This window comes from Labrus mixtus, chromosome 1 (genome assembly GCF_963584025.1).
Source record: "Labrus mixtus chromosome 1, fLabMix1.1, whole genome shotgun sequence".
Lineage (NCBI taxonomy): Eukaryota > Metazoa > Chordata > Actinopteri > Labriformes > Labridae > Labrus > Labrus mixtus.
Window position 1 is genome coordinate 18,895,177 of NC_083612.1, and position 19,365 is coordinate 18,914,541.

The 19,365-nt window shown below is 38.9% G+C and overlaps 1 protein-coding gene across 1 annotated transcript in view; it reads left to right on the forward strand.

Annotated features, from left to right (window-relative positions):
- mettl15 (methyltransferase 15, mitochondrial 12S rRNA N4-cytidine) overlaps window positions 1-19,365 on the forward strand; it is a 47,726-nt gene that overhangs the window by 13,245 nt on the left and 15,116 nt on the right. The window contains exon 3 of the mRNA XM_061036715.1: window positions 14,317-14,453. Coding sequence (XP_060892698.1) covers window positions 14,317-14,453 — 137 coding nt within the window. The remainder of the gene's footprint in view (window positions 1-14,316; window positions 14,454-19,365) is intronic.

Genomic DNA, 19,365 nt, shown 5'->3' on the forward strand with positions numbered 1-19,365 from the left:
GTTTACATTCTGTCCCAAAGCTAAAGGCAGTGTGACATACAGGGCAGCCAAGTCTTTAGGGAGGAGTGGCATACAGTATAGTGTTTTCTTGGACAGCTGAAAACTGCTTTACACACTCTGTTTTATTTTCTGTAGACTTTGAAGTTGCTCTTTCCCTGGCCTTATTTCAGCAACTGTACTTACCTTAACATAACCATTCCTAACTGTTATTTATTTGGCACCACTATTATAGGCCTGCAGTAATAACCAGGAAGGTATAATTGTGCACACTTCACAACTTCTTTACCAACATTCGTTCATTCACAATAATGCACTGCAGCTCATCACCTATGTGGTTTTGCATACAAAATCCCGAGAGCTTTCCTGTACCTTCCCTTATGTCTATCCATTTGAATAGTGTAAGCAGCTTTCTGGCCACTGTCAGGCCAACTATGAGTGTAATATATTCCTGATATGTCAGGATGTAATGCTCTTCTCCAATGTTCCCCTCCAGGCATGTTATAAGACATAAAAATGATTCTTCTTCTGTATTTAAATTTGCGTCTGATATGATTTTTCAGCAAAAAAGTTCAGTGACACTGACAGCAGTAAAATTCCTTTAAATTACATCCTCCACTTTTATTATATAACTTGTGTCTTTTAATCTACAAATATATTTCATTTCAAACATTAAACTCTTTGACAATAACGTCCCCTACTACACTCAGAAAATCCATTCTCAGAGTTTGTGCACTGAAGGTTACATGCTTCCACTTTGCACTTGTGTGAGTTGCATACAGAACCACAATTAACTTCAAGGCGAGTTATGATGTCAAAAAATCCCGCTTCCATTTACAACCATCTCTCTCAGATTTAAGATGTGCATAGAGAAGCTTTTGTCTTCAAGGAGATGAATTTAAAAACCGGGTTTGAGTGTTGAACAAACCTACCTGATACATGACGGTGAGCATCAAACAATACATCCCCTCCTGGAAATATCCTGAGTTTTTCAGGAGTTTTCTGCAAGTGTGAAAGCCCTAAAAGTGGGGGTTATGATTAATAGCGGCGGGTTTTGTAAACAACAATCTATAGCCATTTTCATATATGAAAGCAACAGAGTCCGCTATACGACGCTATTATGAAAATATTTGCCTTTTCATGCTATGTGTAGTCAAACTGAATGACAACATCAACAAAAGAGCGGAGAACAACATACTGACGAACAGAAAACATAATGCAGGTGTTTAATTACATTCACAGAGATCGTAGTGGTCGCATGCAGACACTTTATTCACCGTGCAGCAGACACAGAATTGAAACGTCATTCTCTTTCTATTGGCTCGAGCTAAATTCTCCAGGAGAATATCCTGCTGCGTTCTCACATCAGCTCACTCGGACTTGCTGTGTAAAAAAAATACTAGGAGTCTGGCCGGAGAAACTCTGTGTAAAGTCCGTGCGAAAAATTTGGCTGTTCACGTTCACACATAGCATAAAGCTCCTCCGGGTAATCTCCAGAGTTTTTCAGGAGATTTCCGTATGTGTAAAAAGGGTAAAAAAAAAATTCACGTGGTATAGTATGGAAGAGTATAATACCATATGAAGATATTTTAAATGTGCAACATCGGTGGAAGCAAGATATAAAAGATAATCTGGTATTCATGAAAATTCTGAATATGTGTATAATGTAGTATAATTTGAAATATTAAACGTGGTAGTAAAATGTAAAAATTCAAAGTGAAAGTCCAGTAATAGAATAGAATAGTGTGCTGTCAATAGTAATAATATATTCTATCATGATACAGCTTTGTGACAGAGTACAGGATGTAATGTTTGTTTTGTCACAGGATGTATGATATAATATGAATATGAACAGTAAAAGTATAGTATATTGTTGGATAATGACAGAACCAGTGATAGTAATAGTAATTATTGTATAGTATATAGTATAGTATAGTGCAATACAATATGTCTCGGGCCAGTCCAATATAGAGGCAGTAACGTTAGTTCTAAAACGCAATTATCACATCTGTATCACAAACAACAAAATAAATAAAAGTTAGTCCACTTGGGTAATTTATAAACACGCTCAGGTGTGACGGTTGTGATTTGACCCGACTAATCAAAGTAACAACAACTATTTCACACAGTGGAACCCTCTGGCCCCATTTTTCCACCCCAAGCTGACCTGCTACACTGTGGGGAAACTAATTTGATTATCATGAACCACTCTGTCCCACAGCTACACAGCACAGACTTGAGGCTGTGTCGATGAAAGGATGCTTACCTTGAGTCAGAATGCTGAGTAAACAGAAAAACCTGCTATGTGGATTACCTACTCGTAATTTGTTACGAACATTAAGTATTAAATCATTAAAGTTTAAGCCAAACTAAGCGGTATAAGAATGTTAAAGCAGACCCAGCACCCTGCTGATGTATGACACTGTTATAAAATCAGTTCAAATCGACTCTGCTGTAATGAAAGGCATACGTTATTTTTTAGGACATCTTGTACTGACTTATGTTTATTAACAGTCACCATGCCTTTGCTGGATGGTATATTCATATTTGACACACGATGCTTCTCACAATAATTCACTTGTTCAAGTCTGCATTCAGTTTTATGCAAAAATGAATCTTTCCATCAGAGAAGCGTGGCTCAGTAAATCTCCTACCTGCAAGACAAAAACAGACAGTTTGGCTGGGGGGGTGGGGGTGGAGAGTGATGACTCATGCACACAGTACAAGTCCCTCCCTTTCTATTTCTTTCTGTGTCCAATCAGTTCTTCCCCTAGCTGTCACTCATTGCCTCCAAATCAGATCCCCCCAATGCTTTACTGTCCCCCTGTAAATCACTTTATTTGCAAAGGTTTAGAACCTGCAAAGTAAATAAAAATGCCATTAACACGGCTTTGACGAGCAGATTGTTCCTTAATAATGTGATTAACTTACAGTGCAGATGATAATTCTCTGCTTCAATGAGGTTTTTTTTATCATGCAGTGGCAGCAAATTCTACTCAAACTGCATTTTTCCTATTTTCTAATGCACCGTGGATGAATTGAAATGTTGCTACGTTATTAAACATTTGGTTAATCTTGACTTCTTCATCATTTATGAGACGTATAAAGACGAATCCTCCTATCAAAACATTAATAATGATTTTCCGATTTATTTTCCACAGAATGCAAGCGGCCTATAAAATGGTAGAAAAGACTAATCGTTACCTCGAGTTGCCCACGTATAGTAAATATTGAGTTATTGGCTCATAGTTTCTTAGAAGATACAAGTGCCTGCTATCTGTGTTCCTCCAGGGATCTCCTCAGCTCCACCATGGCGTAAGAGCAAGTCTCAGGACTCCTTGAAGTGGGCGGATGCTTGACATGGGCTTTATAAGCTTTATGTGGAGGAGGACAGGGAAGGGGGTTTTCCTCAGCCAGGTTTTTATTAAAAAATAAAACAAAAGTAACAAAAGAACACAGGCAGTGTAGGCATGAATTATCTTGAAGTGCTGCTTTGGAAATAAAGAGTGTGTTAAGAAAAGAAAGGTAGGGAGGAAGGAGATGTCAGGGGGTTGATGATATTAAGGTCTCAGATCTTTTAAGATTAAAATGAATGTGTTTGTGGTTGTCATTTAAGTGGATTCAGACACTTTTTAATTACAAAATCACTTCAAAATAGGGCAACACATCGTGTAAAAGGAAGTAGTGTATTTAAAATCACTGGTAACATCCAGAAAGATCTCCCAGGGGGCTTTGCGTACATTGCACAGTTCATCTTCGTGTCTCTAATTTCAAATCAACAGCCAAGTGAGTTAAAGGAATAGGTGTGAATGTAATTATTCCAGTAAGACGAACAACCATCCAAATATCCTTTCAATAAGGAGTCATTAGGGCCTCAAGCTTGGCATCCTCCTTCAGCGACTGAGACCTGAAATGGAGATAAAGAGATAAATAAGCAGGGCTCTGAACTGTTAACTGAATGCACCGCTATCTCAAACATTTAAGTTTGAAACACCAGAAGCAAAACTGTCGCCGCAGCACACTATTTGCCAAACAGCACATTTACTTGAATAGATGACGGTTTAAACCCAGTGGATCTTAGCAGGTCTGAATGTTTATAAATGGAGACATCAGCAGTGTGTCGCCAGAAGACTGCAAGGCTCCATGAAGGCGGACATGATACCATACATTTCATGATACACAGATTCTGGTTTAATTTATTGTAATACTGTAGGCCCAGCAGTAAATGGAACATTTTAAAAGTGATTTTAAGAAAACTGTTATAGAATAAAGAACTCATCACAGTTAAAAGTAAAGCTTCTGCATTTGCATTTTCTTTTAAACTGTATAAAGGAACAAAGTTGTCCTAAATCATCAAAAATTGTATTTTAACTTTAAGAATACTATTTAGACCGTGTAAAGACGTTGCCAGTTCAATTTTTTTTAAAAAGCATTACACGTTTAAAAAAATAACATCTGATGTTGTATTTTCTTGGAATGAGTATTTTAGGGTCAGTTCTACCAAACATTGGTGTTCCTTCCTCAGATGGTATCCAGGCAGAGTGAAATGTTTACGTGTCCATTTTTCATTTTTGAGATGTTTTTTTTTCTGAATTTTCTTCTGCCAACCCCATTACAGTGAAGGTGAGAGGTAAAGGTGGTGTTTTTGCTGTGGGGCCCATTCCCACAGGGTCTTTCTCCTTTCAGCAATGCAAAGTGATACATTCACACCCACAGGCAATATTATTCTGGCACAAGTTTATGTAACCTAAGGGACACTCTTTTAGTATCCTCTGACAGCTCAAACATTTCTGGATGTCCCAGGATCAGCACCTCGGACAGCGATCATGACACGTCAGGTACAACTGTTGAAATCATCCGGCTGAGCTGTATCTGTGCAAGTATGAGAAAAATAAAAACACACAGCTCCAACTGATCAGCTAAAGAAAATAAAAAAAATTAAGTGAGTTTTCATTCTAAATTCAAATGTCCCAGCTATTCACCGTGTGATAGCTTGCTTTAATGTTCATCAAAATATATTATTTCTAAATTTTTAAAAAGTGTTTGTAGCACTAAACTAGCTTTACATGCCACCACTCAACTATACACTTGCCTTTACTTTGTTAAATTAAAGTCATTTTCTTGCAGGCTCTTCTGCTTGTTGTTCCTTGCCCAGAGGCCAAAAACATAAGCTGTGCAATCATGAAATGCCTAAAATTCATTTTTGAACATTATTGACCATTAACCAAGCAAGGCAAAAACAAATAAGCTTTACAGAGTCCTTACTGAACCCTACGTAGAAACAGGTTGGTTTGTTGCTGAAGTTTTGTCCTTGTTTGGTTGCCTCACAGAGACTTAGGGTTCATCTTAAATAGTAGAGTGTGACATCCAAACTACAAGCGTTTTTCTCAATGCAGTGTTTGTTATAATGCTGCCTCTCGTGCCTTATTATCTCTGAATGGACTAATTGGTGAAAAATAAATGATGTTCACTGCTCTTAAATAGCAACGGGAATGTGTGTTAAATTTGTCAAAGCATTATGATTAGGTGATAACTAAAGCCAGTCCACACAATGCAACAGCTGGAGTAAAATAACTGACGTCACACAGTAAAGAAGTCGACTACTACAACATAGTAGTTTAACAGCTCTCTATTATTGGGCTGATGACATTATCTCCAGCTCCGCTCATGGAAAAAACAGGAGTAAAATGATTCATCATAGATTTCTAAGGGACAAAAACTATAGAAGAGAGCCAGTGCTGACTGCTCCTCGTCATCCTTCAATTTATCCCACCTTTCTAAACAATACACTGTGAGAACCAATCTTTTTAAAGAGCTTTTTGTACCTAATACCAGTGAGGTATCAGATTTAAGTTGTAACTAACGACCCATAAATTGGTACTATCTCAGTTTGCTTACCCCTTAAACGTAGTAAACACCTTCCTAAACAAGTGATGATTTTAAAATTAGGCTACTTTTGAACTCACATATAGCCGGTGCAAACCAGAGATAGCCCTCATCCCCCTCCACAACCTTTGTCCTGTGGAAAGATACTATTGTATCAGAAAAATACACAAAAACAATATGAAGTGTCTTGAGAAAGAAAAATACAAACTCCATGAATGAGACACCTCCCTTCTTTACCCTTTATCAATATGTTATTTATCATTATTTATTATAGTTACTTTATGCAGTTTATGTAGAGCTAAACAATACTTTAATTACACTTACATACAGTTAAAGCGCTTCTTTATGTTGATGTCTTTTTGAGCTTTATGAAATGTTTTCAGTGCTTAAAGCACGGTGACACTAAGAGAATCATAAAGACACTTACCCATGCCTATGTGTTTCATCACAGCCCAGATTGTGCCTGAAACTTGCTATATATGGTGTTTGGAGACACCATGACAAACTGGCCTGACTAGCCAGCTTCCTGAAATTGTTTAGATAGTTTTCCAGTATGTCCTCTGCTACACTGGGAGCACACACATCCGTGGACCAATGGCATATGTCCTCTCGCAGCCAATCCAAAAAAGGGATGTCTCGAGAAAAAAAAAGAAAAGATGAGACACTAGCTAAATAGTCAACAATTTCTCAAAGAAGAATGGACAGAGAGTAAACAGAGGTCCGTGATTCAGCAACTGAAGATATATTTATTGTTTCACATGTTAGGTTTGTCAAAACCTTTAATACTTCAGTATTGCTAAGTGATCCTCAGTGACACTGTTGTTGCAGTGTAACCTGCAAAGTCTACATTTTGACATTGACTCTTTGTATCATTGCTCATGGCTGTGAATTATACAATACACTAGTACTACAAGTGTCTGTTAGTCTACAGCTCTTCAGCAGCTGTCTTTCCCACACTAAACTTCTTCAGGGGAAGGTGCTTGGCTCGTAGTTGTGACTCGCTTCCTCTAAACTTTGAGCAGAGTTTTGAGATTGATTGTATCACAAGAGTTATTGCTCACTATGCAAAGAGTTGTAATCATATAACAGTCATGGCAGTTTCACATGTTTTGTTTTATTGTTTTTAAAAGTGGAATTTCATTCCATGCTGAGTATATATGTTTTTAATTTGTGACAATTAAAGACCACCTGTTGTGTCTGGCATTTATCTGGTAGCGTGACTCGTAAGCAACACTATTTGAGTGCACACTTAAAGGAAATGTGTGTGAATCTGTCAGTAAGATTTATACAGCAGTCCATTATGCAGCATCGTGCCCTTATTAGATGTTGTTTGATCTACAGGTGTGTTCACCTTTGTCTGCCTTGTTGTTGTGCCTGTGTATACACGTTGGAAGCCGTGGGAGCATTTTTTGAAAAAGAAAGAAACGGTGTCTACGTGTTTAAAAGGCCGTCAGTGCAGTGACTGAGACTAAGATTACAAAAAAAAACAAAAAGACAAAGGAGTAGAATAAGTTCATCATTTGTAGGTGGACTTAAGTTGTGCTTAAGTAATACTTCAGTAAGTCATCTCCTCCTAACCTCCTTTAAAAGCAGCAGATAGCTTCTTGAGGGCGAGGAGGAGAATCTGTAGATCCAAGATGCAACAAGCATGACTAATGTTATATAGTCTTTTATATAATGCGATGACTAAGTTAAATACATACATAAATAATACAACCTTCACTTTATTTCAAAACAATTATAGATTAAAAAAAATACATTATTTGACTCTTGAATTTATCTTTCAAATCCCCTCCTCAGATTTTTCAACTCCCTTTCCTATTAGATCTGCACCAGCACACCTTTAATCATATGTCACCTACAACTAGCACTATAATATCCACCTAATTAGAATTGATCCTTTGGGTACCATGAATATCAACTCTAAATTTCATGGCAATATATCGTGTCAAGTGTTGGACGAACAGGAGCGCTGAGGGGCCGGCTGATGGACTAACTCATACTCTCTGTGTAGCCACATGCTTTGCATAGCTATAAATAAAGCCAGACATAAACAGACCTGTTGTATGATCCCTTTGTGTGCTCTTATAACTAAACAACCTTCGACACTTTGAGGAGAGAAGGATGGAGCCGTCACATAGCCCTCCCCCTCCCCCTCCCCCTGTACATATGGTGTCTCATTTTGCACTTTTGACACATGAAATGTGTAAACACAGCCCCAGACAAAGACTTTCCTTATTTTGACATCTGTGCTCATTTTTACACAGAGATAAGTAAAAGAAGAATATGCTCATATTATTAGAATGATATGACTCAGAGCTTCTGGTGTGAGCTCTAACAACACTCTTACTGAAACAGCTGGGTCTTTTTTTTTCCTCCTCAAAAATTCCCATATTAATCTGTTTGTCATTGGCATATTCAGAAAGTAAAAATAAGAAGATACTTAAAAAAAGAAGAAGTAATAATCTAACCAATCTAAGTCTCTTGCAGATGCACAGACTCTTGAAGAGGTTGACTTATAGTCATGGCGTAGTGCCTAACGTAGGAATAGTTAATTCCCTCTTCTGGATGTTTGGAAGTGACCTACAAGTTTTCAGCTGGGTGGTTTTGTGGGCAAACACTGTCTTAGCCCGCGTAGACATGTCGTGTCTTAACTGGCTCAAATACCTTTTCAGGAGCCTTTATTTACAATTGTGCCAAAAGAGTGCAAACAGCTCGGAACAGACGAGGAATGAAAGTATTTGTTGCAACTCTGCTGCATTCCTTTGACAAAAGAGAGATTACCTTAACATACAGAGACACATTTGGAAGGAGCCCCCAGGCAATGAGTTTTGTCAACATTTTTGTGCTCCTGTATCACTTGTGCAGTCACTCACTCAGTCACTCACTCTCTCCTGCTTACCCTCAGAGACACGGGTGGGAGGTAAAGCACACTTTGAATTCAGGCAGTTGAGGCAAAACGCTGCATGCACCTCAGACGTCCCTGATCGCCTTCAACATAATCTATTGACAGAGTAATTGCAGGAAGCTTTCATGCCCTTTGAGTTTGTCTGCTCTCACTGGCCATCTGTTTTATTCACCCCACCCCCACCGCCGCCTCCTACCTGCGGAACACTGTATTCAGAGTAAGCTAAGACACATAACATAGAACTTTACTAATCCTGAATTAAATTCTCAAGATAGATTGATGCTAAAATACAGTAAGAAAATAAGACAAACATAAAAGTGCACTAAATACAAGTGTAATAAAAAAAATCAAGTGTATGATGAAGTAGAAAGTGTATGACAGTCGCCTAAAATAAGATAGAGGTGCAATAAGTCATGTAACAAAAGTTAGCTAAGTAGAAAGTTATGGCATTACCTTGGGGGTATTATTGGCATTAGAGGTAGCAAAACTATCAAATTACACCTGATAATAAATGAAAGATAGCACATGATGCTAAACATGCAACAACTATACATATCATCACGACACAGATATAACATGTCTTTAATCACAATCTAGAGAATAAACTTGTTTACATCCTTTTAAGTGAAGGTTACATCAAACAGCTCCGGTGAGCTGTAGAGGAACAGACCGTTCTGAAACAGTATAATCTTGTCTCCTATGATGCACTTTTGGCCCCTCATGTTGTGGCAGATGGCTTTCCACCAATGAGTCTGGTTCTTCTTGAGGTTTTTGAATCTTTAAAAGGAAAGTTGTTCCTGCCATGTGCTGGCTCATTATGGATTAAAGTAAGGTCTCCCTAAATAATAAAACAAAGAGTACAGTCTAGACCTGCTCTGTATGTACAGTTTCATGAGATCACTTGATAGTTTCGTATTAATTTGGTGCCATTAAGATAAAGTTTCATCAATTCATTACAATCATATTCATTTGTAGGATAATGTTTGGGCATAGCAGCATTTGAAATTTGAAATTGGCACGCAGAGTGGAGGGCAGAAAATGCACTGCTCCTTCAATTCAATAAAAAAAAAAAAAGACAAGACAACCTCCACCTTCGTCTGTTCATGCCATGCTCTTATGCTGCATACCGGCTAAAATGTGTTGGCACTTGTGTCTCGCCATGAACTTTGTGTGACAGAGAAAGAAATGCAAACCAGTTACCTCCACTCTTGCCATGGCAACGGACGCGACAAGAAAAGCGATCCTGTACCTGTGTATCTGTCTCCCTAATGGTCTGTGTGTTGGTGTAACAAGATCTGTAAAAACTCCCCTCAATGACATTTTAGATCCCCCACTGTAACTGACCTGGGCTGGGGAGTCACAAGTAGGATTTAGGTGAGTACTCAGGCTTCTCTCAGGTTTACTGTTCCCCTTTTCCTAATGAATTCAACCAGAAGAAGACTTGAGATGAGGCCCCCTTTTTCCATACGGGGAGGATATTATTTACCATTTTTTTTAGCTGCATTTGCAAAGTCTCTTAATGCAAAAATAAAACCCCACACTGTATTTCTGTATAAAACTTAAATCTCATCCTTATTTTTGATAGAACACACCAAATGAGCATCTCAGAAGTATTTACCTTTTCTATAACGGAAGAAAAGCTCTCACTGAGAGGGCTGTGGGGTGACGACTGAAGCATTCTTGCACCTTCCAGCCTCTCCGTCGGACTGCACCACTCGGACCACTCCTAACTCTCCTATTCCCTCTGCTGGGAAAGGCAGATATTACACACCCTAACCTTAGTAGAACACCATAACACTACAGTAATTACTTTTTGTGTTTATCAATCAACTGCTTTGCTTCTGGGATGGCCCGGTTTAGGTGAGAGCCTAGAACGCTGACGCTCCTCTGTATGAAATATCAATGGGGATGACTCACTCCCTGAGTTTGGTGTCAATCATCATTGCAAAATGCCAACCCCATTATCGCCCAAATCTTTTCAAGAAGTTGTTTTGTCCATCTGCTAGCAGGAGCAGCGCAGAGAGGAGGCATTTGGAGCTTTTTGGAGAAGCTTGTTTTCCCTCAGGGTGATGGAACTCTTTTTTTTTTTTTTTAATTTACCTTGTAAACATACAACTCTGTAGTATGGGTTGCAATAACTCAATTTTTCATTAATTTTGTGTGTGTGGATATGTGTGTGTGAGTGAGTGAGTGTGTAAACTGCTCATACTGGACCTCAGAAAGATGGGAAGTGTTTGTGCAGCAGTGATAGAAATATGAATAAACACAGATTTTTTTCCCCCCCAATTTCCAACCTCTAAGAATATCAAGCATAGTCTGAGAGTCTGTTAGATCATTGTGTTATGATTAAGCTTTACCTTTTGTTTTTTTGACCACAGACACTTCAAGATGTGACAAAATATTTGTGTGACTTGCTGCAAACACTCCTTGTCTCCTGGTTGCTTGTGTCGACTGGGTAAAAGCCAGCCTACTTTGCTGTTTGTGTTTTTGTTTTCCTTTTCCTTTTTTTTGTATGGAATAGCACAACAGGCAAGTTCATTATGCGTGTGACTCATCCCACTAGCCCACACCCCCTCCCCATCTGCTGCTGTGCGCTGGAAAGGAGAGGGAACCGCCATTGATCACTTCTTCCCTCACACATGCACGCACACACCCCACCTTCAACGTCACTATCGATTGACATGTAGAATGTTATTTTTTATTTTTTTTTGGTGGGAAATAGCTGGCATTTCCTTTTTGTGTCATTTTACATTTCTTCCCGACCATTCGCTGAAATGGAAGGAATAAAAAGTCAAACATAATACAACTAAATCAAACAATCTCAGGCTGTGCTGTCAGAGCAGGGCTGTGATTTTTTTCCTTTTGTGTTTTTTTTTTTTTTTTAATCCGTAGCAGTCAGGAAATATATAAGTTAATATGTCTGGACAGGAGGTGTTTTTTTTTGTGGTTGGATACAGCAGAGTTGAAAGTAACCTGACAAACAGAGCAAAGATGTTATGGCAGCTATTTGACATTTCCTTGATAAAACATTTTCCCTCTCCCTTTTTTCTCAACATATATTTTAATAAATGGTGCTTTTAACACATGACTAACATTTTTATAAAAAAACACATTCTGTTGTAAAATGAAACTAGTATAGCCTATAATAACATGTTAATTCATTAGTACAAAGTGAATGCAAAATAAAGGAAACCTATCCAGATTTTTAACATGATTGTTTTACAGCAGAGTTCTCTCTCTCTCGTTCATCCTTTCAAGAAATATCCCATCATATATTTTGCATATGTACAAATAAATGATCGTATTGCTTTTAGGAGTAACTTGAGGGTTGCATCGATACTACTACATCAAGAAATTATACAAAATAACACAACAATAAGGTCTTCCCACCAAAAGTTTTACAGCTAGCACGTAGCGTGCAGTATCTTCACAGAATTTGAAGATGCATATAATCAAGGTGATAACCTGCTACCCTTGAAATACATCCATCAGGATCTATGTGATTGAGCTCTGTCTGTGATTAGTTGATCAGTCACTTCACGGGCTGACAGTATGTATAGACATACTGTAGGTAGTATGTGTTGGTGGTTTCTTATGGTGATTGGGTTGGCAGTTCCACTGTGGCATGATCTCTTCATTGTTTCTATAAAACCTTTATTCAATGGATACATTTGTCTAATGAGATATGAAAGATGTTCTGGTATGTCAGGGTTTATATAAATCCTTACCGTGATTTTTAATGCTGTCAACGCTGAAGACTCCTTTTTTTCTCTACTGAGAAACGGTATTGATTAGATCCACTCGACGTCTGTCTTGAAGCAGGCAGGTGAGCTGAGAAAGATGGCAACCGCAAGTGATAGAAAATCACCGCATGTGTAGAGCTGACGGTCCATAAAGATGCTTCACCAATCTTCTTTCTTTCTTTCTTTTTTGCAAATGAAAAAAAAAAGAATATGCACATTTTATATAATAGATGTTTGGCTAAGCAAAACATCATATTTTATGAGGACACTATTGTAATACAGCATCTAACATTGGACTGTGACTGTCACCATAGGAACCGTTGTTAACCCTCTAACCATAGTATCATGCACTTGCTTCAACTTAAGCACTACACCAATGATCAACATGTATACTCTTTTGTTATATATATAGTGTATGATACGTGTATCAGCCACATGACTTTATTCTGCTGCCTGCCTACCATCAACACCTAAACAGAAGCTTGATTTACATTGAGCCACAGTGAGTTTGCCGTGCATGTTTATTGGCTTTTCAGTAGATTTTTTTAATTTTTATAGTGAGTCCTAAGTCAGATACATAGCATACAATTCAGTAAAAACTGTTTCCTAGTTTTTCCAAAATTATAACCAGGACAATTCCAAATAGACAGTGAGCTTTAAAATCTCTACTAACAAATATATCCAGTTTGAAACCCTGGAGGGAATCAGAGCTTTGTTCCTGAAAACAGCCGAGTATGACAAAGGAGGGAGTCAACAAAAGTTCAGTTAAGTTTTTGGCCCTAAAAAATATATCAATGAGCTTATGAACCAAACTTTTGAGAAGCAAAGAAAGTCATTTAACTGAGGGGAACTGCAAAGTTTGGTGGTACATCTCTTTGTTTGTGAATAAAAGCAACACCCTTTACATTACAGGAGGTAGACATTTGACAAGAACAATATTACATTTTAAGGAATCTAACCTTACTGTGTGCCTTTTAGAAAGAATGCATATAATAATAATAATTTATTGATCCCGTGAGGGGAAATTAGTTTTTACACTCTGTCTAGTGAACATGCTACACAAACACAGGCCGAAATACACACACACGCACAAACAGGATCCTATGGACATGCACTAATGGAGAGGTCTCAGAGTGAGGGGGCTCCGGAGCTGGTGGGGGGGTTAGGTGCCTTGCTCAAGGGCATCTCGGCAGTGCTCAGGAAGTGGACTGCCCTCTCCAGCTACCAGACCAATTTCTGGACTTGGTCCGTGCCGGGATTTGAACCGGCAACCCTCCGATTCCCAACCCAAGTCCCTACAGACTGAGCTACTGCCGCTACTACTAATAGCTATTAGACTCAATATTTTCAAAGTAGTTGTGTTCATATTTGATCAGAAACCAACATGGCACGAGAGCAGACAATGTTTTTATCATTAGTGTGGACGTAGAGAATCCAGGGAATAAACATAATCAGGATTAGAACTTGATATTGTGCAAAATATATACCCCTCTGCTTCCTTTATCACAAGAACATTGACGGAGTCTGCCTTTAACTCACTGACATTTAAGACATTTTCAATCAATTAAAGCTTTTATTTTGACATTAAGTCAAAAATTAAGGTTGATTCATTTTTACATCTTTTTTAAACTCCACTTCAGAGTAACATTTGTTTCTGCCCCACTGAGACTTAAACACTTGAATGACGAATTAACGAAGCCAAGATAGGAGGATGATGAATAATAGTGTCTATGGACTCCTGCTGTGAGAACAATGTGTTGTTTTCTGCTTTCTCGCATGTAGGTGGTCCTGGACATGACATTTGGAGGTGGTGGTCATACCAAAGCGATTCTGAATTTGGTTCCTGAAGTCACTGTCCTGGCTTTAGACCGGGATCCCACGGCCATTTCTCTGGCAGAGCAGCTAGCCAAGGAACACACGTAAGTGATTTATTGGAACATATCAACAAGACACAAAACACAGGGCAAAGCTTATGTTTTATATAAGCTGTCTAGACAAATGTTTATACTATATCATGTTCTTGCAGTAAATTTTTATTGTCATAGCTGACAGCTTGACCGCTGTGAGCAGGGTTTGGTCTGTGGTCATTATTTCTTCAAACATGCCGTAGGTGTCATATAGTATCACAGCTCTTCCTGTATTTCTTACTTCTTTCCTGAGCACGATCAAAAACTGCTCGCCAAGATACAGCCCCTGAGTTTCAGCACCCAATCAAATCCAGTCCTCCTTCTTAACTTAAAGCTTTTCTCCCCCCACGCAAAGCTGGTGGGCCCCAGCATGTCATTTGTCAGAGTAAGGGCCCACGCCTGCAGTGTGAGGGAGATGCTGCCTCCCACGGAGGATCTATAAGATATGAGGAGGAGGGGGGCTGGAAGAGAAAAGCCCAGAGAAGTTTAGAAGGAGAGGGAGAGTGAGAGAGAGAGAGAGAGAGAGAGAGAAAAAAAACATGAGAGAGAGAGAGCGAGCAGGGAGACACCAGGACACAATGCCAGGGTGAGCATGAGCAAGGCGCGGGAGGATGAAAATGAGATGTTCCTAAGACCATGGCGTGGGAAGGAATCCTTTTACGTAGATTCTGGGGAAACCTCTCTCAAGGGAATCTGCCAGAGAAATGTGCCTGTGAGCAGGGACTGACAATTAAGAGAAAGAGAGAGAGAATGAGAACACTGTATTCTGTCAGCAGCAATATACCCCTGCTGTAAACTCTTCCACGCCCACTCCTGATGCAAGTTGAGAGAAGCCAGAGAAATCTAGCAATTAACCAATATTATTGGAAGCCTGAGTAAAAGACCCCGGCAGCCCACGCAGAGCATCCGCACAACAGGGTGAGAGGATTTTCTTTCTCCCCTGCACTCCCTGGTCTTCAGAGAAAGTAAACTGTTGAGTGTTGTTGTGGATCTGAACCCGGTTTTAATGATATAAAAAAAAAAATTAACCTCTGAACATTTATTTGAAAGCTTCCTTTCTTTCTTTCTTCCCTGGGTGATATTCTGTCTTTAATAGGATTTGTCTCCTGCATGTTGAGCCTAGCTGCTCTCTGCTTTTCACCATCCTTGTTGTTGCTATGACTTCCCCGCAGCGCCACGGTAGTTGTGCCCACAATAAAGTTAATAATGTGAAAAGGCAGCAAACATCAGTGAAAAGTCAAGTCAGGTAAACAGTGGATATAGTTGTGTGCATACACACATGCTGATATGATTTGAGATAGGATATTACATGTTGTGCAATATTCACATAGTTGATTTTACCACAGTGTGTAAAAGGGCCATGTTGGGTCAAACATCAGGAGAGTAAGATGTGGAAAGCTGAATATGTTTTAACTGAAAAAAATAAAAAGTTTGATCAATTTAAAAAGGGCAATAGAGTTGCACAGTGGGATAGTTGTTGGCGCTGTCGCCTCACAGCAGGAAGGTTCCTGGTTCGAATCCCTGGTGCACCCCCCTGTTTCTGTTTTGAGTTTGAATGTTCTCCCTGTGCATGCTTGGGTTCTCTCTGGGCTCTCTGGCTTCTTCTTACCGTTCAAAGACATGCCTGTTAGGGTCGCTCTAAATTACACGGAAGTGTGAGTGTGAATGTCTCTATGAGTCAGCCCTGTGATTGACTGCTGACCTGTTCAGGGTGTACCCCGCCGCTCGCCCTCAGCCGGGATCCACTCCAGCCCCCGTGACACTGAATGGGATATGCGGTATAGATAAAGGATGGATGGATTAAAAGGGCAATGATTTGGGCACTTTGCAAACACAATAACATGCTATTCTGTCTAAATCCCCATTCCTGATGATTTTCAAATTTGACCTTTTTCTGGAAGAGGCTTTCTTTTTTGTTTAGCTTTTCCATCCCATCGACTCTAATTTTAGTTGCTACGGTAGCTGCTTTAGTGGGAACTAGACGCTGCTTAGTATGTTTGTTACATTGAAGAAATGTGCTTTTATTAAAAAAAAAAAAAATACAACCGGTTTGAAGGATGCATGTTCTCATCTGAAGTTGTTGCTGTCTGTTGTTAGTATTTTTCATGTACCTAGTTGGGAATTAGAGCCAAACACTAAAGCCTTCCTTAAAGGTGCTGCTGTTTAAGATACTAGGAAAATGAATTCCTCGTAAATACATGAGAAGCACACGGCCAAAGTTGGTAAGAAATTAGTTCAAATCCTGCCAGGTCTGAATAGTCTAATTTTTCTAAAGGCCATTTAAATAGTGAAAGCGACCTTTAAGTAATTTATGGTGTTGAAGTTGTCAGGGTCAAACTTGGGACTGGGATACCAATACAACCCCATGAAGGGCTAAATAAGGACTGTGTTCTCCCTCTGAGTGTGTACTGTGACTGAGAGAGGGATGATATTTTAATAATGTCAACAACCTGATTAATGTTTTACATCTTTCTAAATCTACACGTAACACTGAGCTCATCAGCACAGTTAGCTTCTAGTTGCATAAGTGCATGCTTTCCTAAAATATCTCCCTTAATGTAGAAGTATGTGGTTGGATAATTTGTTGACGACAAAACACAGCCAGGTGTTGTAAAGTGTTTTTTTTATTGTTTAGTGCAACAAAAGTCTGACGTTCACTCTATTCTAACAACATGATTAATAACCTCAATCAATCAATCAACTACACATCATAGGCAATATCCACGGTAACCAAGATTTCCATATTTGGAAACTTTCTCATGCGGGATGAAACATTCTGTATCTCTTCAGAAACCAGCCTTTGAACCAGGAAGTAAATGTGTTAAAGTGAAGGAACAGCAGGGAAGCATTTAGCAGTTATTGATGACATTTCAAGGAGACGATGGCAGGGCTATCAACAAAATAGCAGCCGTGTAGTCACAAATTCACAAATTACCTGTAGCTTTATAGTAAATAAATCTGTCCCTGGGAGGTTTTGACAACCTCCTCTAGGTCAGTTTAGGCAGCAGAATTGATATATTTAAGAAATCTCATATTTAAAGATCAGCCTGTGTTTGTTTGTCGGTTCTGCATTTGTAGCCTCTTTCTCTGTCTTCTTTTTTGGACTGTAGATATTTTCATCACTGCTCCCCTGCTGAAAGCAATCAATCAGCATCTTGTCTAAGGCTTCAGTGACGCAGGTAAAGGAACTGAGCGGGTCAACACGAGGGAATATTTCAGGTTTGATTTGTGAAAAGGCAGCATCGTGTTGAACGGGCATGCGCTCAAAGCGGTGCTGCTGTGAAGGTTCCTGATGTCCTCTCTGACTGTACTCTTCACAAGATGGATAAGAACGAGTGAATGCAGGGAAAAACTGAATGACGGGAGGGTTTATGAGGATTTGTGGTATATAAATATTATTATATACATATTTTTTATGTAAAAAATATATTTATAGGGCTTATTGAAAAGCAGTAAAAAAAAAAAAAAAAACAGTAGCGTCTTAAGGAAGGCCACCTTTTGAGATATGAAAGAAGCAGTGTATGAAAATTACAGTAAGTGACCTTGTGCTATTGTTTTTTTTTTTTATCATAGCTTTAATTAATTTATTTTATTTAACCATGAAAACCACTTCTACTTAAAGGCTTAATATGTGATTTTTCACACTTAAATGTAATAAAAATCAAGTATATCCTCTGAAAATAACTCTGAGTCATGACTGTCTACAATGGGTGTAACACCCGAGTCCCACTGTCTGTGATGCTTTCCGAGTTTTCCCGAGTCCTGTCTTCAGTTTGTTTACATTGCCGGGGCGGCCGGCTCACGTATAAAAGTTGTTTAATTGAGGGACTAGAGAAAACCACATAACATATCATACTGTATTCACTGCTTAACTGCGTTTCTGCAGTGTGAAGATACGAGCATAATAAAGATTGCTAGCATTAGCATGCTAACACAACAATGCAGCTCAAATTGTTTTGGTTTCATGCTGGTGCTCAAGGGCGACATCTGCTGGATCAAAAAATCGCATATTAAGCCTTTAAAACATATTTCTCTGTGTCATTGGCCAAGACAGGCAACCACACAGTGAACACATTTTCTGAAAAACAATGAGCAGCCATACATACAAATATCATACAAGATACGGGTGGCTGTGGCTCAGTTGGTAGTTGTTGTGTCTCAACCGGAAGGTTGAGGGTCCGATCCCCAGCTCCTGCAGTAACATGTCCGATGTGTCCTTGGGAAGACACTTAACCCCGAATTGCTCCTGCTGCTTCGTCTGCGACATATGAATGTATATGAATGGAATTAGCTACTTGTGATGGTCTCACTACAGAACAACCACTGCCATCATCATATGAATGGTTGTTAATGGGTGGGTGTGACATGCAATGTAAAAGCATTTTGAGTAGTCAGAAGACTAGAAAAGCGCTATACAAGCTCAAGTCCATTTACCATACATGACTGTAAACATTAAAAGATAGAAGATCGCTCACATTCAGATATGTATCAGGCAGAACATCATAGACTTGTAGATAAGAATACGCCAGTGTTTGCTTTGTCTAAATGAGGACGAAGAAGAACATCCAACATGTGCAGGCAAAACCTACTTAGAAGTGGCAGCAACCGGTCTCTTTAAAGACTGAAAAGAAAGGCAGGATTTAAATCTGGGATAAAAACCTAAAATACCTTATTGTCTTACAAGGACAGAACTACAGATTAACTCCCAGTATTACTTGTTTTGAGAATGTATTTATATAATTTAAACCATGTTTGATTTAAAAAAAGCCTTTAACTGACATTTCACAACATTTACATGTTTTCACTGGACCTCACTAGCGATGTTCTTCATGACTTAGTCTTCTATCAATTAAACAGAATTTTAAATTCAGACTAGTCAACTTAAAGTTAAGAAAAACACGCCCTGCTCAGGATGAGTGGTTAT